The 27,511-nt window shown below is 40.3% G+C and overlaps 1 protein-coding gene across 2 annotated transcripts in view; it reads right to left on the bottom strand.

Annotated features, from left to right (window-relative positions):
* MED13 (mediator complex subunit 13) overlaps positions 1-23,483 on the bottom strand; it is a 58,531-nt gene extending 35,048 nt beyond the window's left edge. The window contains exons 1-3 of one of the 2 annotated variants that reach the window (XM_072882203.1): positions 21,938-23,483; positions 19,751-19,985; positions 9,835-10,003 (exon numbers count right to left, since the gene is read on the bottom strand). In XM_072882203.1, coding sequence (XP_072738304.1) covers positions 9,835-10,003; positions 19,751-19,985; positions 21,938-22,003 — 470 coding nt within the window. In that variant the 5' untranslated portion in view covers positions 22,004-23,483. The remainder of the gene's footprint in view (positions 1-9,834; positions 10,004-19,750; positions 19,986-21,937) is intronic. The other variant, XM_072882204.1, reaches the window with a different exon arrangement.
* Positions 23,484-27,511: the final 4,028 nt, after the last annotated feature.

Below are 27,511 nucleotides of genomic sequence, written 5' to 3'. Positions count from 1 at the left end.
AGCTTTGGCATGCAAGCTGCAAGCACACTACTTGTATGGCTGGGAGAGCAGATCTGCTATGGTACAATTCATTCTAGAAAATTCAAGCATTATAAAATTTTCACTAATTCTGGTTATAAATTTAAGTGTTAAACAGCAAAATGATGCACACCACCTCGGGGTTTTGTTTCAGTACTTTCAGAGGTGCAGCAAAGTCATTTTGTGCACATAGGATAATATTGTTTCATAGTAGAAATACATAGCAAAAACAGTGCCGCCCTTAAACTCATGCTAAGGGAAGCAGATTTCCACATGGTACACGCAGGATCTCCTGAAAACATGAGTCGTCTTTAAGCTAAAGGTTAACACGAAAGGCAAAACTAACACTTTATGTACTCAAACATAGCATTAAATTTCTTCCTAGCTTGTCATGCTCAGAAACTGTTTCTTCACATTTAACATCATCATTTCTGTTAGGTTACAAAACTTCAGGAAATATCAATGCATGTGAAATCATCACAAGAAATACAATGAAGAATCCGAATTTAAAAAAAAAAAAAAAATCAAAACCATACTGAATCTTTTTGCAGGGGAGTGGAGAAAAGGAGGAAGGAAAACAAAGAACCTGAGCTCTAAGTTACTGGATGCCCCTACATACACCATTTAACAGACTTCGCAAGAAACTCTCTAAATGTGCATGCTTTTTATTATTTTTTTGAATTAATACATTTGTACATTCTCCAATTCCTTAACTTCCCAGAGACTGACTGCTAGTACACAATGCTGCCTCAACCCCAACTTAGGAGGAATCTTCTCAAATCTTACCATAACCTATTAAAAAAAAAATTTATATATATATATATGTGTGTGTGTGTATATATGTGTATATATAATCTCCACCATTTCTCTAAGCCTTTCCCTCCTATTCTCAATAACTCACCTCACAGACAAAAATCCTAATTAAGCAAAAAATTTACCCTACTTATCACTTTGGGGTAAATAGGAAAATTACTTTTACAATTCAGTCAAGGACACAATAACAGAAAGCAAGCTGGTGGTTTCCTGCCTCCTAATGCGGAGTTCATCCTATGCTTTTATTTGCAGACATTTTTTAAGTAGCTCAGAAGATCGCTAGATAATTTGTGCAGAGCATCCCATGACTGAAATATAAAAAACACCTATACTGCAATGCTCAGAACTTTTGTCCTGCATGCAGAGAGAATCAGTGAAGTCCTTAAGGTGCAGATACAGAAAAAAAAAAAACAACCCAAAAAACAAAAGACACATACACCAAAAAACCAAAACAGCTTGTCTTAAAGCTACTATTGAGCTCCCCTCCCCCCTTTTTTGTACTTTTACAAAGAAGTTCTTTTTTAAAAGGTGACAGTAGCCTTCTATAGTCAATTCTTGGGCTGGAGAACACAGTCTTACAATTAAATAGGTTCTTTTGGAAATAAAAATGTAAATAGAAAAGAAGTTTTACAGCCACACAAACATGAAGCCCCAAGACCCTTCATATTCAGTTATTTGTTGTTTTTTTCTTTTTCCTTTAACCAGGTTGAGAGACAACACTATAGCAACCAGCATAGGATAGAAAACAAAACATAACTGCCAAAAAAATGTCTTGAGGAATTACATACCTGACCACATGCTCAACATGCACTACATCGTCCTCTATTCTACGATACATTACACTGTACGCTTTGTTCTTTGTCAGGCAACCCTCTAGGGCTTTTCACCATGGAGAAGAAAGAGTGAAGCTGCCAAGCCACTTGAGGCTTTCTGAGCTAACAGAAGAAAAGCAGAAGCAACTCCCTCAAGACAACCCATCTACCACCTTTTCTTTGTAAGTGCTTGTTCAGAATAGTTCTTTGTGACTATATACATCTTCCAGGTATAGCCATAACACCGCAATGCACTAATGAAGAGAAGCTTTCTACACAGCCACCTTCACACCAATACTGCTTCAACAGCCAGCTTTGTTTTTAAACATGGCATCTTCATTTCCACTCACCATCCATAACACTGAATTACGAAACTCCACAATCTTAATTCAGACTAGAAAGGAGAAGGAAATTAAGTACGCATTTGCTGTGACAAGCAAAATAAGTAAAATACTAAAATCAGATTCTTATATTAACGCAGCACCAAAAATAACTGCCAGGAAAAACATTTGCGTTTTCTTGATTTAAGAAATGAAAAAGAAAGAAAAGGAAAAAAAAAAACCACAAGGCAAGTACACAATTGTTTCAATTATTAAATACTTCAGGAGTTTTCTTTGGTTTTGTTTTCATTATCTGGGGGCAGAGGGGGCAGGGCAGGCGGGAGTGTTTTGTTTTTTATGTGCTGGGGGCTGAGGGAAATAGGGGATAAGAGAAATTAGTTCCTAGTTCTCCAGGAAGAACATGCTATCATACGTATTCATTACATTGCAGTACTACTTTCTATGATAAGAGCTTGAATAATCATTAATCAATTCACAAACATGCCTTCTTTGTCGTTGGCTACAAGTTCCCCTATAACATCAGAGTTTGTGTCAGCCCCATCACAAGGTCTGCACTTCAAGCAGACACAGAGGCATTAATATCCTTAACGTGAAAGCTCAAAAATCTAAACAAATGCACATCTACGTTTTCTAGCAAGTTACATATTCTGCATCTTAACATGAAGTAACAAGATCTCAAAATACAGATGCTTCTCTAACTACTGACAAAAAGATGGAACAGCAGACATTTTTCTAAGCATCTGAGTAACTCCCTACGGTCACGAAGGTAAATATAGCAGAAAGCTGATTTTGATGATAACACAAAGCAAAAAAACCATAGCTAATAGCAAAGCAGAAAAAAAACTTCCAGTTCAGAGCACATCATTAATGAGTACTGTCAAAAGGCTCTCCAAACTATTTTTCACATAACTGAGGATGTTTTGATTTTAGTTAGACCTGCAAGTTAAAAATATTTATTTATTCCATAACCAAGTTATGTGCACTAAAACAAATGCCCATGCAGCAAATGACTTGTATTCCAGAATAAGTCATATCCACCTTAAAGACTTCCACATTTTTAAATTAACTTCATTATTAATGAGCTTAGCTTCGTCCCAATAAAAACAAGGTTGAAATAAAAAATTATTTTATTTTTGCACACTACTAAAACTATAGCGTGACATCTTATAAAGAAGCAAATTTTTTCAGAATGCAACTAAAAGTTTATATACATACACACAAAGGTATGTATTTCTCCACATACAACAATTATAAGCAATACTACAAAAAGAGTTTGCTCATGTTCCTGTATTTCAGAACTTAAATGAGACTAATAAATCTGTCGTCTTATATTTTAGCATCCTTTAATTATTGAGGATGCAAATCTCAATTATCTGAACTTGAGCTTTCACAATGAGATATATGTGTGCTATAAAGAATAAGAATCCAGAACATATTTGGAAAACAAATAATAGCTAGATATTACTCTATTTCAAAGACAGTGTAACAGTTTTCAATGTATTGCTCTTCCCAATTCCGAAACATTTACAAACATCTTAAGCCAGATTTTTTTCAAAGTTCAAAACTGAAATGAAAATTTTATAATGCATTTAACAGAATCTGAAGTATCTCTATCATTTTTGTATTATCTTATTGTTCAGTGAACAAAAAGAGCATAGATTTCTTGTTGAAAGCTAAAAACCAAGAGCCATATCATTTTTTTGTTTTTCCTGATGAGCCAACTACCACTGTAACTTAAGCTAAATAAGAGAAAACTGCTTTGTGATGTAAAGTGCTAAATTTGTCTGCTTGTAGTCTCTGTAGCAACCCAATATTCCAAAGAGACAATCATGTGATCAATGCTCTCAGCTCCTGCTGTTTATCCTGCACTGTCCTACTTACAGCAGCTCTCAATTCCAGCTGTCTACAGTAAAAGGAAAAACATCACCTGCTCTCCTGCCGGTACATGATGCCAGAACAGCCTTATTAGAGCTGTTGTAAAAAAATGTTGACATTGTTTGATTTAAAGATTAACATAGGGAGGAAACTTACACTGCAAAAAGAGTTGAGCAGACTTAACAGAAAATATTCCAACAGTATGAAGGATGAGCTCCATAGTTTCAGCTATTAAGGTTTCAAATTAAATATATAGAAATAAACGCAAAACCTGTGGCTACACATTGTTCTTTTATAGTTAACTCTCTCACGTATGAAGAGATTTGTGAGCTTTAGCACCCAGAAATCTCCTCATTCTGTTCCTAGAATAATTCACAGCATCATTCTAGAGGGATCAAGAAGCAAACTACTCCGTTCCTATTGAAAGAGGACCCCATGGGAAACAGGAAAAAGGTAGCCAGCCAGGGAGTAAAGCAGAAATGTGGGCTCCAGACCAAAAGCATAGCATTCCCGTTGTCTTAAGGGCAGTGAAGACCAGACAGACAATAACTGATGTCGTTCAGAGTATCTGCTGTTACACCATCAATATAAACGTTTCTGAAGTAGGCAGCAAGACCGTTTCCATGGCCCAGTTGAAAAAAATAAACCCCCACACTGCAGCCATGGCCATTCAAGACCTCAGATCTGCCAACAGACTGGCACCAAACTCAGGAATTGCGCCCACTGTGGCTAGTTTTACCTCCTCCTCCTGGCAAGATGCGGTAGAGAGAAAAAAAAATACATCTATTCAGAACGATGATAAGCACACCTTCAAATCGAGATAACTACATGTCCAAAGGCTTATAACAAAAGCAAATTTATATCTAGAATATCTTTCAGCAGTCATTTCCCATGAAGTCACATACTTATTATTTACATCAGGGAGATAAAATAGTATTTCCATGAAAAAAATAAAAGAACAGTGGGCTGGCATTATAAAATCCTGCACCCAGATTAACGTTAAACAACATTACCTGTGAAACCTGTGCAGCAAGTTTCATTTTGTAAGCTATGATAAGCTTACCACTTACGATTTTCCAAGTGGGTTTTTGTTTTTTTGGGGGCTTGTTTGTCTGTTTGTTTTGGGTGTATGGTGGGGGTTTTTTATGGGTTGTTTTTTTAAGTGAACTCATCAGACAGAAGTTCTGGTTTGCCACCCACTGCAACCGGTTATATTATTTCCTATTTACAAGGGGGGGAAGCAACCATGCAAGTAATATAGTAGCTTTTAGTATTCTAGATTTTCAGTTGTCTATCAGATCCTCCCACAAAATCAGGATTACTCAATTATTTGCTTACTGGTATTTCAATTGCGTTGAAGTTTAGCAAGTTGTACTTATTACCAAAACTTCAGGAGATATCCTCCACGTAAGCACTTCATACTTCTGTTTCATTAGGAGCGTCAGATTTAATCTTCATTAAGGAATTTTATCTAAAATAGTGTTTAATCTGACAAGGTTCCTAATCATATTTATTCCAAGTATACACTACTATTTTAGCATCCAGTTGGCAAGAGGAAAATCTCATCCAAAGGCTGTTACTTGAGCAGTCTAACCAGAAGAGGTAGACAGACAATCGGATGCAGCAGATCACAATCTCCATCTCATACATTTATAGGGTAGATTTTTGAATAAAGCATACACAACCATATTTCTGAAGATGGCAATAACAACACAATAGATTGGAAAGGAGAAAAAGAGAAAGACATTCCTATTTGTCAAACTTTGTAATTTAATATGCAGTCATTTAAACCACATTATTGAGCTTCTGTAATCTACCTTGCTTTAAGCGACTGAAAAAGGTTGTGACAAATACCGAGGCAATGATTTTTTTTTTCCTGTTTGGTTACAACGAAGACCATTAGCAAAACCTCCCCTTTAGTCTTTTATCACACTGTTGTTCTGCTGACCCCCAACACCCATTCCTGAAACTGAAAATTGCCTACTTACAAATGAGCAACAACAAAAAACCCACCACACACTTTAGGGAGTTAGCTACTCCATTCCCTGCCCTATCTATAAACAGAAATGCAACTAGCATACTTGAAAACCTCAGACAGTTTCCTCAGGCATGGTAATCGTGTCTTGTTCTAACAGATCAAATTTCACCAAATACATGACTGTCTCGCTTTTCTCAATGCTGGTTTTAGACTGGGGAGAAGTAGGGGGAGGGAGGGAAGAGCAGATAATAGTTATTACCTTGCAGCCTTGTCAATATGCAGCATGTGGCTGCACAATGCAAACATCTGAGGTTTTTACTTTTTCCATAGCAAAATTTTTTAAGAGATATTAAACAATAATATGAGGTTAGTTTAATAAGTTTGTTTGTTTTAGGAGTTACATCATTAAACATAATTAAACAGTGAACACTTAAAACCATTTAATTCTTGGTTTTTTGGTCATCTATTCACATGCCACAGTAGCATCAGTTTATGAACATTAAGGACTGTCCTCTTAAAATTAAGATGTATGCAAGGCAATGATGAAATAGACTTTTTTCTTTTTTTTTTTTTTTTAATATAAGCTTATACAAAGAGTAAAAATAACAGAGCAACAGACAGGAAGCCATAGCTGCCTGAGGATCTGCCATCACAGCCAAACACCTATTAGAAATCACAGCCTTACGTCTGTTGCACTACCACATACATACGAAAAGCACAACATGACCAACTTCTATTGTCGGGAGGCCAGATAACAGAAAATCTCACATTCTGGAACCACATGCTTTCAAACAGAACTCAGAAAAAAAACCACAGATGGGATCAGCTTCAAATGAAAGAAATAGCTCTAACTGTGCATCCTTCAAAGAGAAAGAAAGTGAAAAAGTGGGACTAAAATCCTGCACATTGCTCAACCATAGCTCCACAAAGCACATGTTAAGAAGCTACCTCCACCATCAAGAGCACTGACTACTCAGTCTCTAATCAAAGCCTTTGAAACTAAAGATTGCCAGCAAGAACAGCCAACCTTATTGAAATCTGTAGTTATAATACACAGAGAACAAGTCTATAGAGTGGTCAGCCAAGCCCCAAAGTGCAGGGTAGTATATAAACTATGATCTGAAGCAGACTGGTAACAGACTTCATACCCTCAGTATACTAAGTGCCTTTAAATTACACAGGCACATGAATTCTATCTGAGGGTTTATGAATGTTAATGCAAAGAACAGTCCCAAAGAAAGCAAAGTATACATAACAATATGGGATGGAAGCAGGCACTAAAGATAACAGTAACAAGGTCTGAAATGAAGCAAGACAACCCTCATACAGGGATAAAAGAGTGGGGTAAAGCCTTCCCATTTTTAGGTACATGCAGTTTCTTCCTGTACTTCTCCCACTATTCAATGTTTTCCAAGAAGGAAAGGATGAATAAAAATATACCAACACTATCACGGGTAACTTTTTTCTTCCTTAAGAAAAAGATATACATTTAATCAACCCAAGCAATATAGAGAAGTAATTACAACCTCCCTGAACAGAAAGGCTTTATTCCCTATGACAGATGCAATACCTGCCACATTCATCTGTGGCCACTTCTACATAGGAGAAGCACTACTTTTGGGGGAGATATATATATACATTTGTAAAAGAGGAAGAAACAGAAAGTCTTCTGAAAAAGACTCTGTTCTTCCTACATCGGCAAGCTAGTATGACATGCTTTTGAGATTAGCATTATGAATATTACTATTCCTATTACTTGAAAGATGGTGAAAATGCCCAAAAGACAAAAATATAGCTTCAAAACTGTTCTATTCTTAAGATATGCGCATTCATAACCATGAAGAGAAGAATGCCTTTGGGGAGGGGTTCATGGTGGTTTGTTTTGGTTTTTAGTTAAGTCGGCCACACCTACAAAAAAAGATAAACTTAGTATAGGTCTTGCTGATTAAATGCATCCTGAGGAAGGAAAAATATGCAAAAGTTGTCTAGAACTAACAAAAACTAAACCTTAATACCAGTTGTCTGGTAGGAAACATTAGCACCCTGGGTGCAACATTCTGAGTGTTTTCTAGGCAGGCTGCAAGTCCTTCTGTGTTGAGTTAGGGCCTCATGCTTAACGTTTGATAAGAGAGAAATGTCCCTTTTGACTAGAAGAGTATTACAGTTTTATATAAGAAACCAAAATCCACTCAGACCATTCCACTTGACATTTTCTCCTCCATCACAGAGTGACACACTTTCTAGCTACGGAGGTGGTATCACAAAGCACCTGTTTTGAGCATTTGGGTTTCTGCCACAGGAAGTTGCTGGGAGCAGCAGAGGCCTGAACCAATACCTCCGAACAGTTTAACTTCCCAGAGAGTACAGATTATCCAAATTATAGATATTCCTAGAAGGGATGAGCCAAATATGCCAAGAGTATGCACATCTGTTAACCATTCCCCTCACTTAATTTCATAAAAGCCAATACTCAGCATATCACATGGTATTGAGCTATCTGGTATGAAACATTGAGATTTCTCTACAAAGAAATTGTTTTACACAGATCAGTGTACATCTTTCTACATATTTTTCTAGTAGTTCTGGACTACTTATGATGAAGTTGTTGTGTGCGTAAGCACACAATTCCTTCAGTTATTTTCATCCAGCATGTTGACCTTCTGACCTTCTTAAAAAAAGAATCAGTCTCCAAATTCAACACACACTGCTATTTTATTTTAAAAGCTTTCATCAGCTTTTCCAGCTGCTGTAGAGAGCTTTATAGAATTACTGTAAGAGATGCCATGACATAACTAATGCTAGTTTCAAATGGCAATTTGGAAAACCAGTTCCTCAAATGAGGAAAGTCCAGACTGTGCCAAGACAATATTAGCCTAAACAGTTAAAAGTAAACTCTTTACTATTGATTTATAGCAACAACACACAGAAGAAATGGATGGACAAGGACACCCCAGAGAGGAAACATTTGCCCTGACCAGGGTGGAGAAAGAGATGCCTAAAACTAAAGGACAAGTTTATACATAAATTAAAAGCAGCAGTTCACAACTACTAATAGAAAGGCACACAAACATGTGCTTCTGCTTCTTTTGCTCCAAAACAGCTCTAATTTTCTTTCAAGTTTAAATTTATTGCAGAAGATGCCAACAATGGCTAACTCCACACCCAAAAAGCAAAGCCACTGATCTCAAAATTTCCTGCATGCAAGACTTAATATATACATACACACACACACCCTGCCCCCCACCAAAAAACCCCTCGTCTAAGCTTTAAATTACTTTGGATTTTAAAAGCTGATTTGGGAACAGCGATTAAACTTGTTCCAGCTAACCTAGTTTTTATTCATTTCATTATTTATTGCTAGGCAACATAGACCGTGTCAAACCACGTTAGAACCATGAGAAGAAGTCCTTCCAATTTAGATCAAAAATTCTCTTCTCGCTCTCCTTCCCCTCAATGTGGAGGCCATATGTATTCTTCTAACACCGGTGTTCCCAGACACAACCTTCTTTCTGACCAGGAGCTGACATTTCAAGCTCTCTTCTCAGCATCTCCCATAAGACGCAACTTACCCAAACCTCATGTGGTGCCTGTAAATAGCTCTCTAGATCCCGCTTGCTCAAAGAATGACTCTTTCTTAGTATTTAAAATCAGAATTAGTCCCAGTCACTGTACTGGCAAGTGCAGAGCAGGTATCTCTTCACACAGGTATCCTTTTCTTCCTTTCTGGAAGACTCTAGTTTCTTTTCCAACATCCTCATTATCTGTGGTCTGTATATGAGTACCAGTACAGAAGAGACTGCCTACTACCTTTACTATTACTTCCTTTCATCGTAAGGAAGTTATGAAGAACACCAAAAAGGCAGAAAGACAAGAAAGAGCATAGATCCACGTTCTCAAATAAACCATAAACAGAGTGCCCTTAATGAAATGTTTATTCTAGCATGAAGCTTAAATAAACCCTACAACTTCTTTCATAAAGCAAAATAAAACATCCTACCTTTTGTTTATAGGTTTTTCATCTTTCTCATAAGGCTTCACAAACCATTTCCCAATGCGTACAAAATTCCGATTCATTAAACACCTCTCCAACAGGTTGTGAACAGCTTTGAAAAGTAGAGTGCGACATTCATAAGAAAGTCCATTCTCCCAAACACCATCTTCCTCTTCTATAAGGCAAAGGGAAAAAAAAATAAATTAGCATTTAATTCCATCCTATTATTTCATGCACATATCACAGTATCCTTTTCTCTCCCACAAGCTTTTAAGACATTCACAGCATAGCATGCAACCAAAAAAAGCCTGTAACATTCAGATAATATCTCTACTCACATTATAATAGTATAACTGCTAAAGGTAATCAGCTATAAAAATATCTCGTCTCCCACAAAAAGATTCAACAGCTATTTGTACACAAAAGGAAACAACTAGCACCAGTACCTTATATATTCCAGCCTGCAAGATCACTGTATACCGATCTATCTGCAAGGTGGCTCATGTTTTGGGTAGTCTGAATTACTTAGCCTGAAGAGTTAGCTGACAATTATGCTTAAAAATAAATTGCCCAAAGCCAAACTTTTAATATATCCTAGTGTCTTTATCTACCATTGACTGAGGAAAGCTGGGCACAAATATCATTGATCAACTGACCCTTAATGCTCATCAGTTTCCAAAGGAGGAGGAAGAAAAATACCCAGATTCAGAAAACTGGTAAGAGCAAAATGATTCTCCCCAGAAGACGCTCACAACTGCAGTTTTTCTTTTTAATTCAAAATAAAAAAGAAAGATATTTAAGCAGGCTAGTCCTGCTTTCTGATCTATACATAGAACAGAAGAGGAAAACAGCAAGTGGAAAGACAAAGCCCAGTTTATACTGACAGGATTCTGAAGTGAAACACTGAGACCTCATGTGCCCCACAAATCAAATGCAGTCATGGAATCCAACTTACACAAGCCAAGTTGATTTGCCAAATCACAAAGCAAGATTCATTACAAGAAGCTGTAATCTCTTCAACCAGCCTGGCGCATAACCAGCGTTTGACCATAGTTTACGGGCCCTAGAAGTATATGCACTGGTCCAAATAATTACAATAGCATTACAATTACATTACACAAGCAAAATGAGACATATTTGAAAGTTCCTGTAGTATCTCTCGGTGCGTACGTGATATCATTCATTCCCAGCAACACACTAATATGGAGGATAATATAAGAAAACTCGAGCTCTTGTCCTTAAATTACTGCCAATCAGGTCTTATGTTTATGCCTACAATTCCTTGTATATCGTGTTTTACGTATATCCCTAAGGATCTGCTACTGGTCTCCTTGGACTAACCTAGCATAGTTATTCTGATAATGCCATTGCTTTTATACTCCAGGTAGCCGCAGAGACTAGAAGATTGTCTGACATAGATAAGGAGACGTATTTTTACTTCAGTCTCTGGACAGTCACGGAATAATTTAGGTTGAAAGGGACCTGTGGAGGTCGTCTGCTCCAACCCCCACTCGGAGTTCACAGTTAGAACAGGTTGCTCATATCTCACACTCACTGCCCCTCACGCCTTCTCTGCACACCTCCAAGAAGCAAGCCTTGAGTTCAGGTTTAGTTCCATACAATAGGTCTTACAATAGCGACCCGTCTGTTCACCTCTCCTTCACAGAGGATTTTGGTTCAGCTTTCCACTGGTCTGCTTGATGGTCAGAAAACCTCAGTAATACAGCCAAGTCCTTGCATTTTAAATCCCCCTTTGAAATAAGCCCCTTCACCTTTATCTGGAAGCCACTTACAAGCTTAAAAGGTTGCAATAGTATTAACTAAAGTCTCAATATCCTTAAGTTAGAGAGCATGTAGAAAACCAGACACCTTAGAGTTTTATTTAGAAAAAAACCTTACAGATTATTACAATAAACAATCTTGACAACAAAGATGACAGAGAAAGAAATTTCAAGATCCTACTGCAACCCAAAGGTAGTGGCCATATTTGTATATTGCTAGATTCCACACAAATGAAAGTACATTTCCACTGAAGATCAGTATTGGGAGTTAAAGAAAATTACTCCCAGTAACCTTCTCTGAGGGACAGAAGAAGAGTAAACAGACCTGCCCTATAATTTATAAATGAAGATGCACGCACCATACAGATGAATCATTACATGAAATAATTTTCTGGTAAAGACAAGGTAAAGCAAGGAACCGCATTTCCTAAATAAGAGACCTCATCATGAGTTTCCCACCCCATCACCCTATCCCAGTTTTGAAGTTCAGCAAAAACTTGTTTTTAAAAACCATAAAGCTAAAAGATAACATAGTAACTCACTAAAGAAACATCGTACAAGAAGCTTGTAACAAAAAAGCAACAAAGGTCCAAAGTCAAAGGGCATAAAGCGTTTGTGCCAAGAGGACACATTTTTCCCCAGCTCAGAGATTTGTAGACATACCCAAATGAGCAGCCCTATCCTCCGGGCAGCTCTGCTGCTCAGCACATACTGCTCAACTGGTGGCAAACAAGCAGCTCAGAGTAAACATTAACTACAAAGCTTAATGATATTGGACTTTAACTGCACAATAAACTCCACACCATTTCAAAGGTTAAATAGTTGGTTTCTATATGGCTTCCGTAATTTAAAAAATTCATTCTAAGAACATCCCCTGCACCAACTATCTATTATAAGAGGAAATAGAAAGACCCATTTCGAGCCTTTATGCCTAATTTTGTTTTGACATATTAGTCTGTCAATGAGAAGAAAGATGCTGAAATTGCAAAGATACTGAAGTGTAATTCAAAGCTTGTATTTTGATGGTCACACTATGGACACAAAGGACAGGTTTCAATTTTCTGAAGACACTACAAAGTGCTAGGTATTTCATTTAACATTAATAGTTCTGCTGACAACCAAGTGAGGAACAAAAGTTTACATGCAAGAACTTGCCACAAGATTGTAATTCTTAAGAGCTCTTCTAGCTGTCTTAAGTTTATTGCTGAAACAGAGCTCTTAGATGAGCATATTATGTGGGGCAAGCGTAAGGCGTTCGATGGAAATTACAATTAAGACTCTAATATTTAAAAAGACAGCATGCTGTAAGCATGCCTACTGATCAGGAAGAACGTCTGGTACCCAAAATAAGACCACCTGTTCAAACTGAAGTGCATCTTGCTATAGAAAGGGAAGGTTAAAGAAGATGACAGTTAAAGATACCCTCATTTCAGAACATTATTCAAATTCATGCAAAAAAATAGCAGTAAGTGTTCTGTGTCTTTTTGAAGCCTATTTAGTCACTCCCCCCTCCCCCTTTTTTAGAGTGGCGGGTGGAAGGAGAGAAATATGACATCTGCTCACATCTCCCAGCTATTTTTCTTCCTCATTCAGATTGTTGTTTCTCAGCATGAGAAAAATCCTCCTACTTAACAGAAATTGTACAAAGTAAACCATTTTTCAAAAGAGAAGGAGAGGCACTTTTGTTTTCTAATCTTTCTTAAACACAGTAACTTCAAATGTTCAATCTGATAGTGATAATAAACCAAAATAAGTTGCTGACTCATTTTAAGAAGGTGTTAAGCCACAATTTCACTTCAGATGAGTGTTATCCACAGAAGTGCTCTGGCAACCTGAAGGTTACAAATATTTTGGTTTTGATTAGTCCTCTTAGCTGTCCAAACCATTCAACTCCTCTGTGACACACTTTTCCATCAATCCATTAGACAAATATATATACATACCATCCCACAATAACAAATTTGTTCCCTCCCTCTTTACACCACATATTAAGCAGAGAGTTTCCCTTAAATGAAGCTAAAAATTACCAGGAAATGAAGAATTAATGGAAACATTGTCCAGGAAAAAGCAACTTTCATACTACACATAAACAACAAACTTTTCTCAGTCAACACCTCCTTGATGCTACCACCATCCAATTTTAATTAAACAGTTGTAGGAGGCTATTTGCTTTCAGTACTTTTATGTTCCACTTTACTGTTTCAGGTGAACTGTATGAGGCATGTAATGTTCATTTTTACTGATTATTCAACTATTGTTATAAATCATTATAAATTATTAGATTTATTAATCAAAGATTGCTAACAAATACACACCTCTGCTTAATGTTATGTTTTTTGCAAGAATACCGATTTTTAATTTCTTGAGTTATACTGCAACAGATAAATATACAGTATTAAAAATGACATTTTCAAGAACATTTTTAAAGAATGTGGACTTTCCCCCTTCTTCCTTTTAACATATAGCTGGCCACATCAGCAAAACACCAGTAAGCATCAACTCTTGAAAAGGCTGAATATGTTTACCATACCATTAAAAATATCTTCTTCATGCTCAACAAACCTCTAAAACTATGCAAAGAAACAAACCACAGCTAAGCCTCCGCTTTGGACTACAATTCTCCCCCCTCTCAATTACTTCAATTACACAGAGGAAAAATTCGTTTCTTAGCATCATGACTGAGACGCATCTTTTAGAAGTATTACTTACCTTCCCAGGCTTCCCTTCTGTCATCATTTGGCAGCATGCCAGTTATAGAAAGAGACTGATGCAAAACCGATTTATACAATCAAACTCCCTATATAAACTTCAGATTACAAGGGAAGTATAATAAGCAAAGTAGCGTGAAATTGCTGCTGTATGCTCTATTGTAATAATATGACAGAAACACTTTGAGTAAAGTTTTCTATTTAAAAAACAGATGTTTAAATTAAAATACTTTAAATAAAATTGCTGAAAGCAAGAATTATCCAGTTAACCTACTGAAAAATAATTTTGAGGGTCTACATCCCTTATGAAATAAGTGAGAAACAACAGATTTTGTGTGAAAAAAAGGGACTGACTACAATTCAAAAACACTACTTAAGAATCCAAGTAAGACAACTTGTTTCTAGTAGGGTTGTATCTGTTATTTACATTCACTGAAAAGAGTCTAGATGTAACACCCTAGATATCCAAACTAGTTGGAAAATTTCATCAACTGAGAAGCAAGCCAAACATGACCTACTGTCCAAAATACCATACTCAAAATACTCAGCACCAATACAAATCAGTTTTTGTAGTGCTAGCCTTTTACCAGCATCACATATATAGGTTTCATGCTTTCTCTACCCAGCAGAATATTTTTCTAAATATTACAAATTTAAAAGCATGACCTTTCTGTAAGTGTGTAGCTATGCCTGTTTATAAGGATAACAAGGTAATGGCTTTCCTTCACTATTTGTTGGGTATAAGTTTGGCTGGTCTGGTCTGCATGGCCACAAGAAAAGAAAAGCTGAAAGCCTTTCTAGCTAAATTTTCCAATATCCTCCTCCACACTGTGTCTCAGTAATTCCATACGCAGATATATTTTACTTATATTGTTAAATCTTGCCCTTAGTGCCCCTGGAGTCATTGCTCTTATTTATACAGGTATATTATGCATGTGACATTGTACGAACAACCACCACATTATGATGCAAAATCCTCATTTACTGTGACAAAGTATTTTTCACCTTACTCCACAGATATTTCACATGCATGTTGGTCACAAGAAAAAAGGAAAAAAGTTAAATGTCACCTTCGAGCTGGTACTCACACCAAGTCACACAAGTTTTACAAAGACTGTAAAAATGTAAAATTACTTCAGTAATTTTTGCATAATATGTCTCACTAGTTTTGCTTAAGTGGACACATCTCTAACATGGAGGACTGAAGAAATGCTAAAGCACCAATGCACCACATGGCAAGGAACATTCATAACACCATGTTATTACATACACAGGAACATCCGTATCCACCACAGACAAGTTACTTAAGCTCACCGTACTGACACTAGGTGCACAATTTTTAAGAAAGCATCCCTTTTTTTTGGAGGAGCTAAATGGTCTTAGGAAGCAAAAGTTATTAAAAAAAATGCAAGCCACTAGCTGAACTATTTTCAAAGCTCACTTTGCCAACTACTTGCAACTGGCAGGCTTTTTTGCAGAACCCCCAGTATGCTAACTGGCTCATACTCTGGTTTCCATTGTATTAAAAGTAATGAGACTCTCAGTGCTGACATCAGCACAAACCAACCAATTCACAAATTTGTTTGGAGACAAGGATTTGATCTATAACACACATATATTGAGAACTACACAACACATAGAAGCCTTTGCTGCCATGACTGTTGCTGGTTTTACCATACAGTATCAATGGACAAGCACTGGTATACAGACCTTTCTCCTTTTTCTTTAAAGCACTCCTACAAGCCCAGCAAGGAGCTAAGACTAGCATTATTTTTATACATTTATCCCTCGCAGAAGCATGAGGAAGACTGTTCAAGCACACAAAAACTGATTAACTTGATATATGACAGGTACAAGGAAAACTCTTTAATTTTTAAAGTAAATTAACAAGATTTAATAGACACCAGAACAAAAAAGATGCATCTTACAGCTTACCATTTAAAAAATGCAATTTGAAGGTCAAAGGTATATAGAAGCATTCCCCTATCCAAGCATTAATCAAATTGTAACCATTTCCCTGGGACTCTGTCTTGTACATAATTCATACCCAACTGTTCTCAGGTTTGAAACCATCTACTGCCAATTTAAAAAAAATCCAAGTGTATAGGTAACCACTTTAAAACAAGAAAGAACCTATCTGATAAAATAACTGCTGATCAGACCAGTGAGAGACCATTGCCTTCTGAAATATGAAGAGATGTCCTACTTTAAGGTTTGAGTTACAGGAATTACTATAATCAAGCCTCACTGTCACAACAAAAACATAACCTTTGAGGTTGTTAGAGGATAAAATAACATTTCACTAACTTCTGTCTGCCTCCAGCTATGTTGGGGTAGAAATAGACTTATGTTTTTTTTGGTATTACATACAGTAAGTAGCTTCCTAAGGAAGGAAAAAAAAAAAAAGATTCAGTGAAGTCAATATTACTGATCAATCAGCATCTCTGAACAAGTCTCCTTTTGACATGCCCCCAGGCAACAACAAACCCTGACCATCAACAAGACAGTTACCCAAGGCTTGATACAAGAATTCAGATATAGCCAGTAGCAGGCATTCAAACATATCTCCAGGGCAAAGAATGAACTTCTAGAATGTACAGGCTGAAGAGAGAGAGAGATAATTTTTTTTTTTAATCTGATATGCATAGATGTACACCCACAAAACCGTACGTTCCCTTTTGAAGTGATCTTGGGAGGGCACTCTGTAGGGGACAAAAGGATTCTTGAAGGCTGCCACATTTCAAATCCCTGAGGGTTGATAACCAAGATACGTTCCAGACATTGAATGTCCATTGTTCATCGAAACTACAAATCACCAAAAAAAGTCACGAACTGTCAAAATACCGATCTCTCCTTAACAGGCACAGTTGCATACCAAAGGAAGCCAAAATCAAAAGTTATTAACATTGCCCTGGCATATTTCTAACTACAGCTCATTCAAGGCCCACTTCCCCAAGAGAAGTCTGTCCATAGGCAGTAAAGGACATGCCAGCTGCAACAGACTGCTCTTAGCCCCTCTCGTCCTCCCTCGCCCCATTCTTCAGGACAATTCTTCACCTACCGAGTAGAAAAGTTCTAAATGAGGCAGCACCTTAACCGCCAGTAGCAAACAATTTCCAACCAATTTTGCAGGTAACAAGCCTCTGCCAGGAAGTAATTTATCTTTCCCATTGAAAATGTAACAAGCAATCAGAGAACAGGGCAACGTGAATTACTAGGAGAATTGTCCACCAATGAAAGAAATCCATTAGGTCTATGACAAAGGTCAGATAACATTGTTTGGGTTCAGCCATAATTCTTTCTTATATGAGGTTCACATTAAGATTTTGTGTAACGGGAAAGAGAAAAAGTGCAGGTGCAGGCACTCCTCAGCCATCTCTTCCACAATCTAGCTGATTAATATCTTTATCAACTTCTGGTCAGGAGAGCCAAGCAGACTAACACACTTTAAGAGATTATAATGTCTCCTTTTAATTAAAAGGAGACAAAAACATGCCTGCAAAAACCAAGATGTAAGATACATCTACACAGAGGCATAGGTAACAGTCTGAGTGATAAGCATTTATGCAGAAAAATATCTAACAGCAAGACGTGTAGAATAGCTCTACTGAAGCGCAGACATCCACAGGTGACCTGAACAAAGAAAATACCCAAAACAAGTGCAAAGACCTGGCTGGGAGACTCTAATCCTCTACTCTCTCTCCCTTATACCCTAAAAGAGGTTAAGAGTTGCTAAGTACCCACGATGATACATGCTTATCTACCTGCGCAAAAGTGTAATTCCATAAAAGCATAAATACACGCCGATCTACAAGTTCGGCTACAAAACACCACTCTTTTCAAAAGGTACCTCTACACTATATCACTAGTAGATAGATTCAAGAGAGAACGCAAAGAAAGTTGCTCAAACAAGTAATTTTGATGGCCACATAGTGCAGAAATGCACCCTCCAAATGGCTTAACTGTTATTTGATCTTCCACTCAAAAAATAATGTAACCTATTTGTCTCAATTTAATTCCACCAGCCAACAGCATACAAAATTTACATAGCTACTTTCGTACAAGTGTTGGTCTTTGCTCAGGGGAGGCGCAGGCCAAAAACAGCATTTAGTCTAAGTTACATCTCAGTCATACAAAGGATGTTCCCTGCAGGTCAAGACTGAGGTTATTCACAGGGTAAAATAAGGAAGCCTTAAACGCACTAAAATATCAAGCAACCTACAATGTAAGTGCCATTTCAGATGCAAAGTTTCTAGTTCCAGGACAGACGGGTATATGACCAACATACCAATCTTTGAAGTCAATTATTCAAAGAAATAAACACCATTTTAGTGCATCAATTGTTTTTCAGATCGTATTATTTTTGTATGAAAATTCCACACATTATTCAACTGTTTCAAATCAACTTCCTCAGTGACACTTCAAACTCATATTTGTTCTGCAGCTTATCCACAAACACAGACAGCATTAACAATTTCTGGTTACCAGGTCACTAAACCTTGGTCTCATTTTACACTTCAGTGATCCGAATACCATACATTATTTGAAAGGAAATTGGAGTGACGTGACTTTTTTTTTCCTAGAATTAGTGTAGGTCTCACCACTAGACTTACACAGATAGTTTAAAAACCTAATTTTGCCACCTTACTGATAAGCAACTGGAAAGCCATCTACTTTGGGAACTGAGATCAGCAATTAAACATTTTCAAAACAAGGTGCCAAATTTTAAGTACAACATTATTGAGAAATATAAATATTGTCAGTCTTTCAAAAGTCTAAGTTTGAAAGCAGGTACAGGTTCAGAGCACCAGGAAAGGGGGAGAGAGAAATAAAAATACAAGCTTTAGAGATTCTTACACAAAAACAGCAAGCTAGTTTCAGATGCCTTCTTTTGAGGGCTTCTCACCGATGATTTGACTTGCAATCAAAACAACTCCATACGGTTCAAGAGTTGCCCAGATCTCTACAATTCTTATTACATAATAAAATGGGGTTTACTGTTTGAATTTGGAAGTTCTAATTGCCCAACAAAAGGGATCTTATCAAAACGTGTTTAAGACATCACTTCTGAATCACAGGCACAGCTTTAGGCACAGCTTTCTTGTGAAGAAGCTGCCAAAATTCATAGGCTTGGTTTTTTTTTTTTTTCAAAAGAAACAAGTGGGGAGCAAAAACTTGATTCTTGAAAACCTAGCAGTCCAAGACCACCTAAACACAGACAGTAGCAGTTTGATCACTGCGCTGCCATAACAGTTTGGCTTTTCTGAGAGCTCTTTCCACTACCACCATAAACTCAAAGGCGTAGATTGTAGCAATACATTTATCTTATCTATAGACAAAAGTTCACCTAGTACAGATTTTCTAAGGGCTGGCAGAAGACAGCCCTGAGTAACAGCATCCTTTCACAGACCAAAGGTATTAATTTCCTCCTACCTGAGAGATCATGATGAATAAGGTCAGCAAAGTTGGGGTCATCACCCCACCAAAATATCCATAGCTCCCTGCGTCCAGGTCTCTGGTCTCGGCGCCAAACACTGAGTACATCCGCCTTCAGACAGCGACTGAAACTGCTCAAAATAGGGTCCTCTTCCGTGACCGGAAAGAGAATTGGGGCAGATGTTGGACCCTGCCATACATATCGCTTCCATTTAATCCCAGTTAGATCAGCCTAAAGGAAAGGAAAAGAACAACTGTCAGACACTGGGGCAGATACATCCCCAACAGAAACAACCTGCTGTAACAAGATGATGGCACAGGAAGAGGCAGGTGGAAGGAAGAAAGGAAGGATTAATCCAACAAAATTTAACAGAAACCGTACTTGTAAGTTTTGTGTACCTTAGAAGATAAACTGGAAATAATCAGGCACCCTGTTTTAAAATCTCCTTTAATAACTGCAATAAAGCAAGAGCTGTTCATTTTCACTGCAGCTTTAGGATTACAGAGAGAAAAGTCAGATTTGATTTAAAATAAAAAAGTGAAAGACGAGTGAATAATGTAATTATTTGCAGACTGCAACTGTCCGATCTACTGAACACTTGCCTTAGCAAAGAACGTCTTTCTTTTTGCTTACTTCTGCATACACTACCTTTTCAATCCAAGATTACTCTGAAGAAATAGGTAATACAGTAAATCTAACTCAAGCATACATTCTTCCAGTCATCTACTACTCTGGAAAATTTCACAAGTTTCTCCATTGTAAAAAATTCTCTGTCTCACACAGGAAGCCTCTCAAGTACACTTATTTTACCAAGAGCTATCACACTTTTCATGTCACACCACATTTTAAGAATTTAAATCCTGGTTTTGTCATTAAATTATCCATCAGACACTTGCATCCACATTATGATCCACTAAATCCCCTTCTAGGCAATAATTCATTTGACTTTATAAAGAGAGTTACTACTGTATGTAATGGGCAACAGACAATTCCTGGATTATCTACAATGCAATACCATAGCAAGTTTTAGCACTAAGTTTTTTCACGTGAGGACAGCCACCTTAAGGCACATAGGGGAGGCACTGCCCCTGGGTTCTCTTTGAGAAGGGAGAAGGAGGTAGGCTGGCATTTGCTAAGAAGTCACTCTTTTTTTTTTTTTCTTCCCCAATATGACAACACACAAAAGATTACTGCAACATTTAAACCTAACATGGCAGCCTTCCTACCTTCAGGAGGAACAGCAATTTGGACGAAAGGTAGGGAGTCTGCAACAGTTGATACTTTAGAAAGACCTTAAGATTTAAAAATGCACTACTAATATGGAGCGGCAGGCCTGATGCAGGCTGCAGACATGTTCAGGCTGTCCAGATTCCCCTCCATCCAAAAAATATTAGTACCACAGCCTGGCACAGGTTTTTCCTTACAACAATCTCTAGAATAATAAATATCAGGCAGTCAGCTAAGATTAGCTAATTTGCATCAAAAAGCAGATGAAACAGCTCAGCACAGCCACCAAAAAATTGCATCACAGTCCACTTAAATCGAATTTACTTCAGGAGCTACCAAAAGCAACAATTTGAACGATTTCATACTTGGGTTTAAAAAGACTACAAAATGGTGCACAAGAAAACATAAGATAACACCGCTTCACAGAGAGTGCATCACCAAAAGCAGACCTCCAGAATAAAAACAAGCAGTAAAAGAGATCACTTTCGAAGCAAGGAAGAAGGGAGGTTTCAGCTCAGATTTGTCCGGGATGTCACCGGCGGGGAGAGCAAAGAGAAAGTTCCCCGAGATGTGGGGCTGAAAGAAGGAGGAGCAGCAGCTCTCCTTACCTCCTGCGAGAAATACCACGTTCAGAAGCAGAGACAGGAAGATACGGAGAAAGGAGGAAAAGTTGCAGGCAAGGAAAGCGAAGGAAAAGGCGAGCTGCAGGGAGGATACTACCCAGGAAGAAAGCGGAGGGAGGGGCAAGGCTAGACAGACAGCGATGGAGGGGGAACCAGAGGGGCATGGGAGAGTTGGCTGGCTCCAGGCAGGGCCTACTCTGAGGACTCATCCAACAGAAGCTATGCTAAAAATGGCTGCTTTGCTTCCACTACCCCTTCCTCCCCTCCCCCAAACCTCCTCTCTCTTTCACTCTATGTCTGCCGTGCGTGTGTGTGCCGGTGGCCGACACTTACCAGGCAGAAGAGGTTGGAATGGCAATCCTCCAGGCTGGCCCCGTTCGGCACGAAGCAGGAACTCATCCTCACAGCCACAACCCACACGCCATTATCCCACAGCCTCCGACAAGAAAGAAAGAGACAGACAGAGAGAGAGAGAGAGAGACAGACACCGAGAGGGAAAGGGGGGAGGGGGGACTATGCACACGCACAAATAATAATACAATTAAATAAGGGATTTACATACAGACACACAGGCACGCGAAATAGTGGCAGGATAAATAACCCAGGAGGAGAGTGGTATCGGAGAGGGGGGTAAAAAAATATATTAAAAAAATTAAAAAAAAAATTTAAGAGAAACTCGGAACGTTTTCTCTTCTTCTGGCTATCAAACGGGGGGGTAAAGCCACCGTGGAAGGGGAGGACAGAAAGAGGGAGGTGGTAAGTAATCCAACGACGGGAGATTAAGATCAAAATCCTCCCTGTTCCTCTTGTCTTCTCATTCGCATAAGGAGGGGAGGGAGAGGAGGTAAGGTGAAGGGGTAATTGATCCAACGAGAGAATAAAAATGGGGAATTAATCCAGGGGGGCTAGGGGTAAAAATCAGTTGACATCCCTCCTTCCTCTCTTCTCAGATGCCAAGCAAGAGAAGTAGAAAAAAAAAAAATAAATAATCCAGTGGGGGCAATTAATCCAGAAACCTCCCTCCTCTTCCTCCTGTTTCTTTAGTCATCAGATGAGAAAGGGGCAAATTGTGGAATGACTGGGAAGGATTGGCTGTGGGAGAGAGAAAAATCCAGGCTCGTCTCTTCGGGAGTCCGAGGGCAACAGGGTGGGGGGGGGGGGTCAGATTCTTCTCCCCTGCTCCAAAAATATTCCAAATAAATTAAAATTTAAAATCATAAAAACAAACTTTGGGGGCCAGAAACAAGGCGAGTCTGAAGAATTCGTAAAGGCAGGACAAGAAAAATTTCCTGGGGTGTACCCCAAAAAAACATCTGCGGGGGCAGAGAGGGGGGGAAGTATTCCTTGAGCGAGAAAGGCCGCAAAAGTCTCCTCAGCAGCCCAGCGAGGGATTAAATTTCCCTGTGGAAACCCCCCCTCCCCAAAAAGAGATACTCTTCGCAGCGAGGGCGAAACCAAAATATCCTCCGTTGGGTAAAAATCCTTCCGTGGGGAAAGGAGGGAGGGGGAGAGGGGTGGAAGGAGGAAATTGCGGGTGACCCTCGAAGTCTCTTCGGGGAAGGATGGAGGAGTCTCCCAGAGGCCGATCGCCAGTCTTTTCGGGGGAGGAGGAAGGGGTAAATCGCCGAGTGTCTTCAGGGAGGCTCGCCCCCCCCAGCTGTCCTCCGGGGCCGAGGGAGCCCCACAAAGTCCAAACGGCTGGGCGGGTCTCTTCAGGGGAGCCCGGACCCCGCCAAGTTACCGCCGAGGGCCGGAGGAAGGGGGGGGATCCGGGGCAGGGAGGGCCCCCTCCACCGCGCCAAACCCCGCAAGACCCCTCCGAGCGGGAGGGGAGAAGTGAGGCGGGGAGGGACCAGCCTCGCAGCTGGGTTGGTCCCTTGAAAAAATAATTAAAAAAAAAAAGCAGGGGAAAAAAGGGGGGAGGGGGGGAAAAATATAAAACGATAGTCTTCAAACGGAGCGGTCTCTTCTGCGGGGGGAGGGGAGCGAGCCCCGAGACCCCCCCCGGCGGGGCGGGGGCCCCCGCTCTCCTCAGGTGAGGGGTCTCCGGGAGGGCCGGCGAGCCGGCGGCTGCCGCGGGAAGGCTCCGCGCCGCCCCGCTGCGGCGTCCCCGCGGGGGCAGTGGGCGGAGGGCCCCCTCCCCGAGGTCTCCTCGGGAGGGCGGGGAGGCGGCGGCCGAGCCCCGGGCTCTCCTCAGCCGGAAGGGCCGCGGGGGAAGGGGTCGGAGCCCCACAATTCCCGGCCCCGCCGCCGCCGCCGTGCGCTGAGACAGAGGGACGCGGCGGCCCCCGCCGCCGCCGCCGCCGCTGCTGCTGCTGGCGGAGTCGGTGCCCCGAAGCCCCCGCCGGCGGGTCTCCTCCTCGCTTCCCCTCAGCGGTGCCTCTGTCGGCGGCTGCCCGGCCGCGGCATCCTGGTCAGCCAGCTCCCCCTCAGCGCGTCTCCCCCATGTCGCGTCGCGGCCGGAGCGGGGAGGGAGAGGGGGGATTCTTCTCCCGTTTAATTCCGAGCCCCTTTTTCTTTAATGGCGGCCACAGGGACGAGAGTCGGGGCCCCCCTGCCGCGCTCTCATTGGCCGGCGCGCCGTCACGTGGGCCTGCACAGCGATGGCCGCCGTCGCTGCTGGGGGAAGGAGGGTGCAGCGGCGCGGCGCGGCCGCCAGGCGCCTCCTCGGCGCTAGAGAGCCGCCCGCCGTCCTCGTTGGGAGGCCGCCATCTAGCGGCCGCGCCGGGCCGTGGCGCAGCGGGCTGCGCCGCAGGTTTGGGCGCAGCGGCAGCGGCGCCGCGTGTTCGAGTCCCGCCTCCCCGCCAGGCCCGCGGCGGCTGGGCCCCGCCGGCGGGCCCGGAGCTCGCCGTCCCCCTAATGCCACCGCTCCCCCCGCCGAGCTCCCCGCGCCAGGGGCCGTCGTGGCTCCCGTCCGCCCGCGGGCATCATCTCGGCGCGGTTCGGGAGGCGTTCCCCACGCATCCACCACCCCGGCCAGCCCGGGGCCGCACAGACCGTCCCACCAGCAAGGAAAACGCTCGCCCTGGCTCCTCTCCCGCAAATCGCTCCGCTTGGCAGAGGTTTCCCGAGATCTGTGCTCACCGCCGCGTTGACGCTTTGCACCGCGGAGCAAATTCCATACTCGGAGCCTTTTTAAAGAGATGTGCAAGTACTCGGAAAGCTGGCATTAATATTTAATGCAAACATTAGTGCTTTCACTAGTCCCACGGACATCGTATCTGCTGGAGCAGAACTGTACTCCAAAGGTCAATTTTTTTCATGCACAGATACATATTGTGCAGTTTGTGAGGATGAAGTAGGTGGTTTCTCTGTTACTATATGCAGAGATTTGCAGAAGGACTGTGAGATTATTCAGAATTAAGATGCTACAGTGACAGTGAAAGCTATTTTTAAGACATATTTGGAAAGTATATGCATCTTGTTAGTCCCCTCGTATTACATATTAATTTTCTATGCAATGGTTTGCATGTAGAATGTAAAATTTTAAGTTGCTATATACAGAATTTTTTGACGGCAAAGTTAAAGTGAAAATACAAACCAGTGTACAGTGCCTAAAGTAAAAGAAAAACTTGAATGTCTCAGCTAACGTGACATTCACATTAAAATACGATACGTTCATGCAACAGCACCACATTGCATCACAACTATGCAACATGATGATGTTTCAAAGGCCCTGCAAATTATTTCAGGACTCACGAACAAGACGAGCAGCAACCTTCTGCAAATGTCTCGGTAGAGTAGGAGGAAAGAAGGACACTCTATAAATAAATTTATATGATAAGCTAAAAAAAAAAGTGAGGCTAGATATTTTCACCAAGAGAAACTTTGAAGATTTACTCGCACTAAGACTATTTTTGTATGTCAGTGTAGGCAAGCAAGATTCTTCTTTTTATCTAAATAGACCCAGAGTATTTTTAACGCAGGAGATTCATTCCCTCACTGCTCATCGAAACACGGCAGCTGGGGACGAAGCCAGGATGCGGGGGGAGGGCGTGTGGAACCAAACCCCTTTCCAAGTGGAACAGATGGTTTTCTCCGTGGTGACTGCAGACGAGGACCGCGGTGCGAGGAGGATTCGCTCTGCGCCGGCGCTCCAAACCCGCTCCTCCACGCTGCTGTGGGTGCCGAGGGGCACACGAAGGCCCTCCAAAGTTTCAGCACGCCGCTGTGGTCGTTAGAGTGATTATCTCGCTGCGCAGAGAGATGTTATTAAGTCACACCTCCCAAAGGAGAAATTCAGTGCTTTGAAGGAAATAAAAGAAAGCAGCATTCAGCGTTACTACACAAGAACTGGTATGGTTTTCCCTCTAAGAGGAAAAAGTATCCTTTGGTAAAACTGGGATTTGGTTGAGGGAACGGAAATCCAGTGCGATGACTCAGCGTGGGCTTGATGCACAGCAAAGGTACTCGTGCATTTCCCCGCTGATTTCAGGATGACACCAAATTTTCACTAGCTGAGAATCCATTTCTTTGGCCTTGAACAGCACAGCTCGACATGGGGAAGAGAGGATTAATCCAGTGTCGAACACTGGGTTTGGCATTGATTCACTTCTCAGTTTTGAGGAACCTGGCTTCTGTGTCCCAGTTTACTTACTTGTAAAATGCATTTTGAGATCTGGTTCATTAGTACTTACATATTACATACACAGTAAATACTTGTAGAGGATCCCAGCACAGTCAAATGCAGAACATAATTTTTCCAGTGAACATAAATACAGGATAAAGAATTAATAAAATATTGATAAAAGAGGAAAGAAAACTAACACATAAATTAGAGATTTTTTAAGAGTCATTCCCTTCCTGCTTTATATCTCAATTACAGAACCTACAAGCCCCCAGCTTTCCCAGTGACACGTACAGCACTAAATAACAGTAAGACACACAGGATACTGGTCATACCCACGTTTGGCAAATGTTGGACCCGAGACATTGCTTGCCCTTTGCGTACTGTACATGCTATTTGGGAAATAAAGCCTCCTTAAAAAATGGGGAGGAGGCAGATTAAAAAAAAATTGTGGAAAAAATGCTATTGAAAATATGCTTTCTATTTTTTAGACAGGTTCTTACATAGTTCTCATCTCTGCAACTTCCAGAAGTGCATTAAGCTGCATAATTAGCATCTGTCACATGTAGCCTTTTCCTTCCCTCTTCCTCTCCCTGGAGGGAAACTGCACGAAGAAATTTTAATATAAATTTTAGTATATACACTGTGCAGTGCATTCATATTAGGAAAGATACAGTCAAGTAAGTTTCTGCTCAGTCTTAGGTTCATCTTTGTGTAATATGAACTTCACCAATTAAAAAAAATGCTACTGATCCAATTTAAAAAGTAAGTAGTCTTTTGGAAAGACAACAGTAGTGGGGGCGAGATGATCCCGTTGCACCAGATTTAAACCAGTGGAATTGTTAGGAACTGGGCAGTTGACGCTAGTCACCTGTCCTGGTATTACATCCTTACACTCTCCCACAGTCACACTGAAACATCTAGCCAAAAGTAGTAAGGGATAGATGATTTTCCTCTTTAGTCAAAAGTATTTATTTTGACAGGAATAATGATATTTGAAAAGCATCAAAACAAAAAGTAGGACTTTGATTGCTTTTTCATTCACATTAAAAAGATACTCCACTGTTGAATATAAAAAGTCAATGGACTACAGCATCTCCTAGTGAATCTCTGTAGACTAACTTAAAAGAAGATGCTACCTTTTAGAAGTAAAGACTAAAAAGAAAGAAATGCAGCTTAAGAACAATAGCAACATGAAAAACAATGACATTATTTAGAATTTGATTTCCATTCAGACTCTCTCCTAATTTTTCAAAGTATTTATCTTCTACTTAATTAGTTCAAAGAAAATTGAGATTATAGGATTGAACATATTGCCAACAACCTGAGGTATGAAGCGC

This window comes from Ciconia boyciana, chromosome 17 (genome assembly GCF_034638445.1).
Source record: "Ciconia boyciana chromosome 17, ASM3463844v1, whole genome shotgun sequence".
NCBI classification, from domain to species: domain Eukaryota; kingdom Metazoa; phylum Chordata; class Aves; order Ciconiiformes; family Ciconiidae; genus Ciconia; species Ciconia boyciana.
The sequence above is the reverse complement of the archived record's forward strand: the minus strand, read 5'-3'. Positions and strand labels throughout refer to the sequence as shown.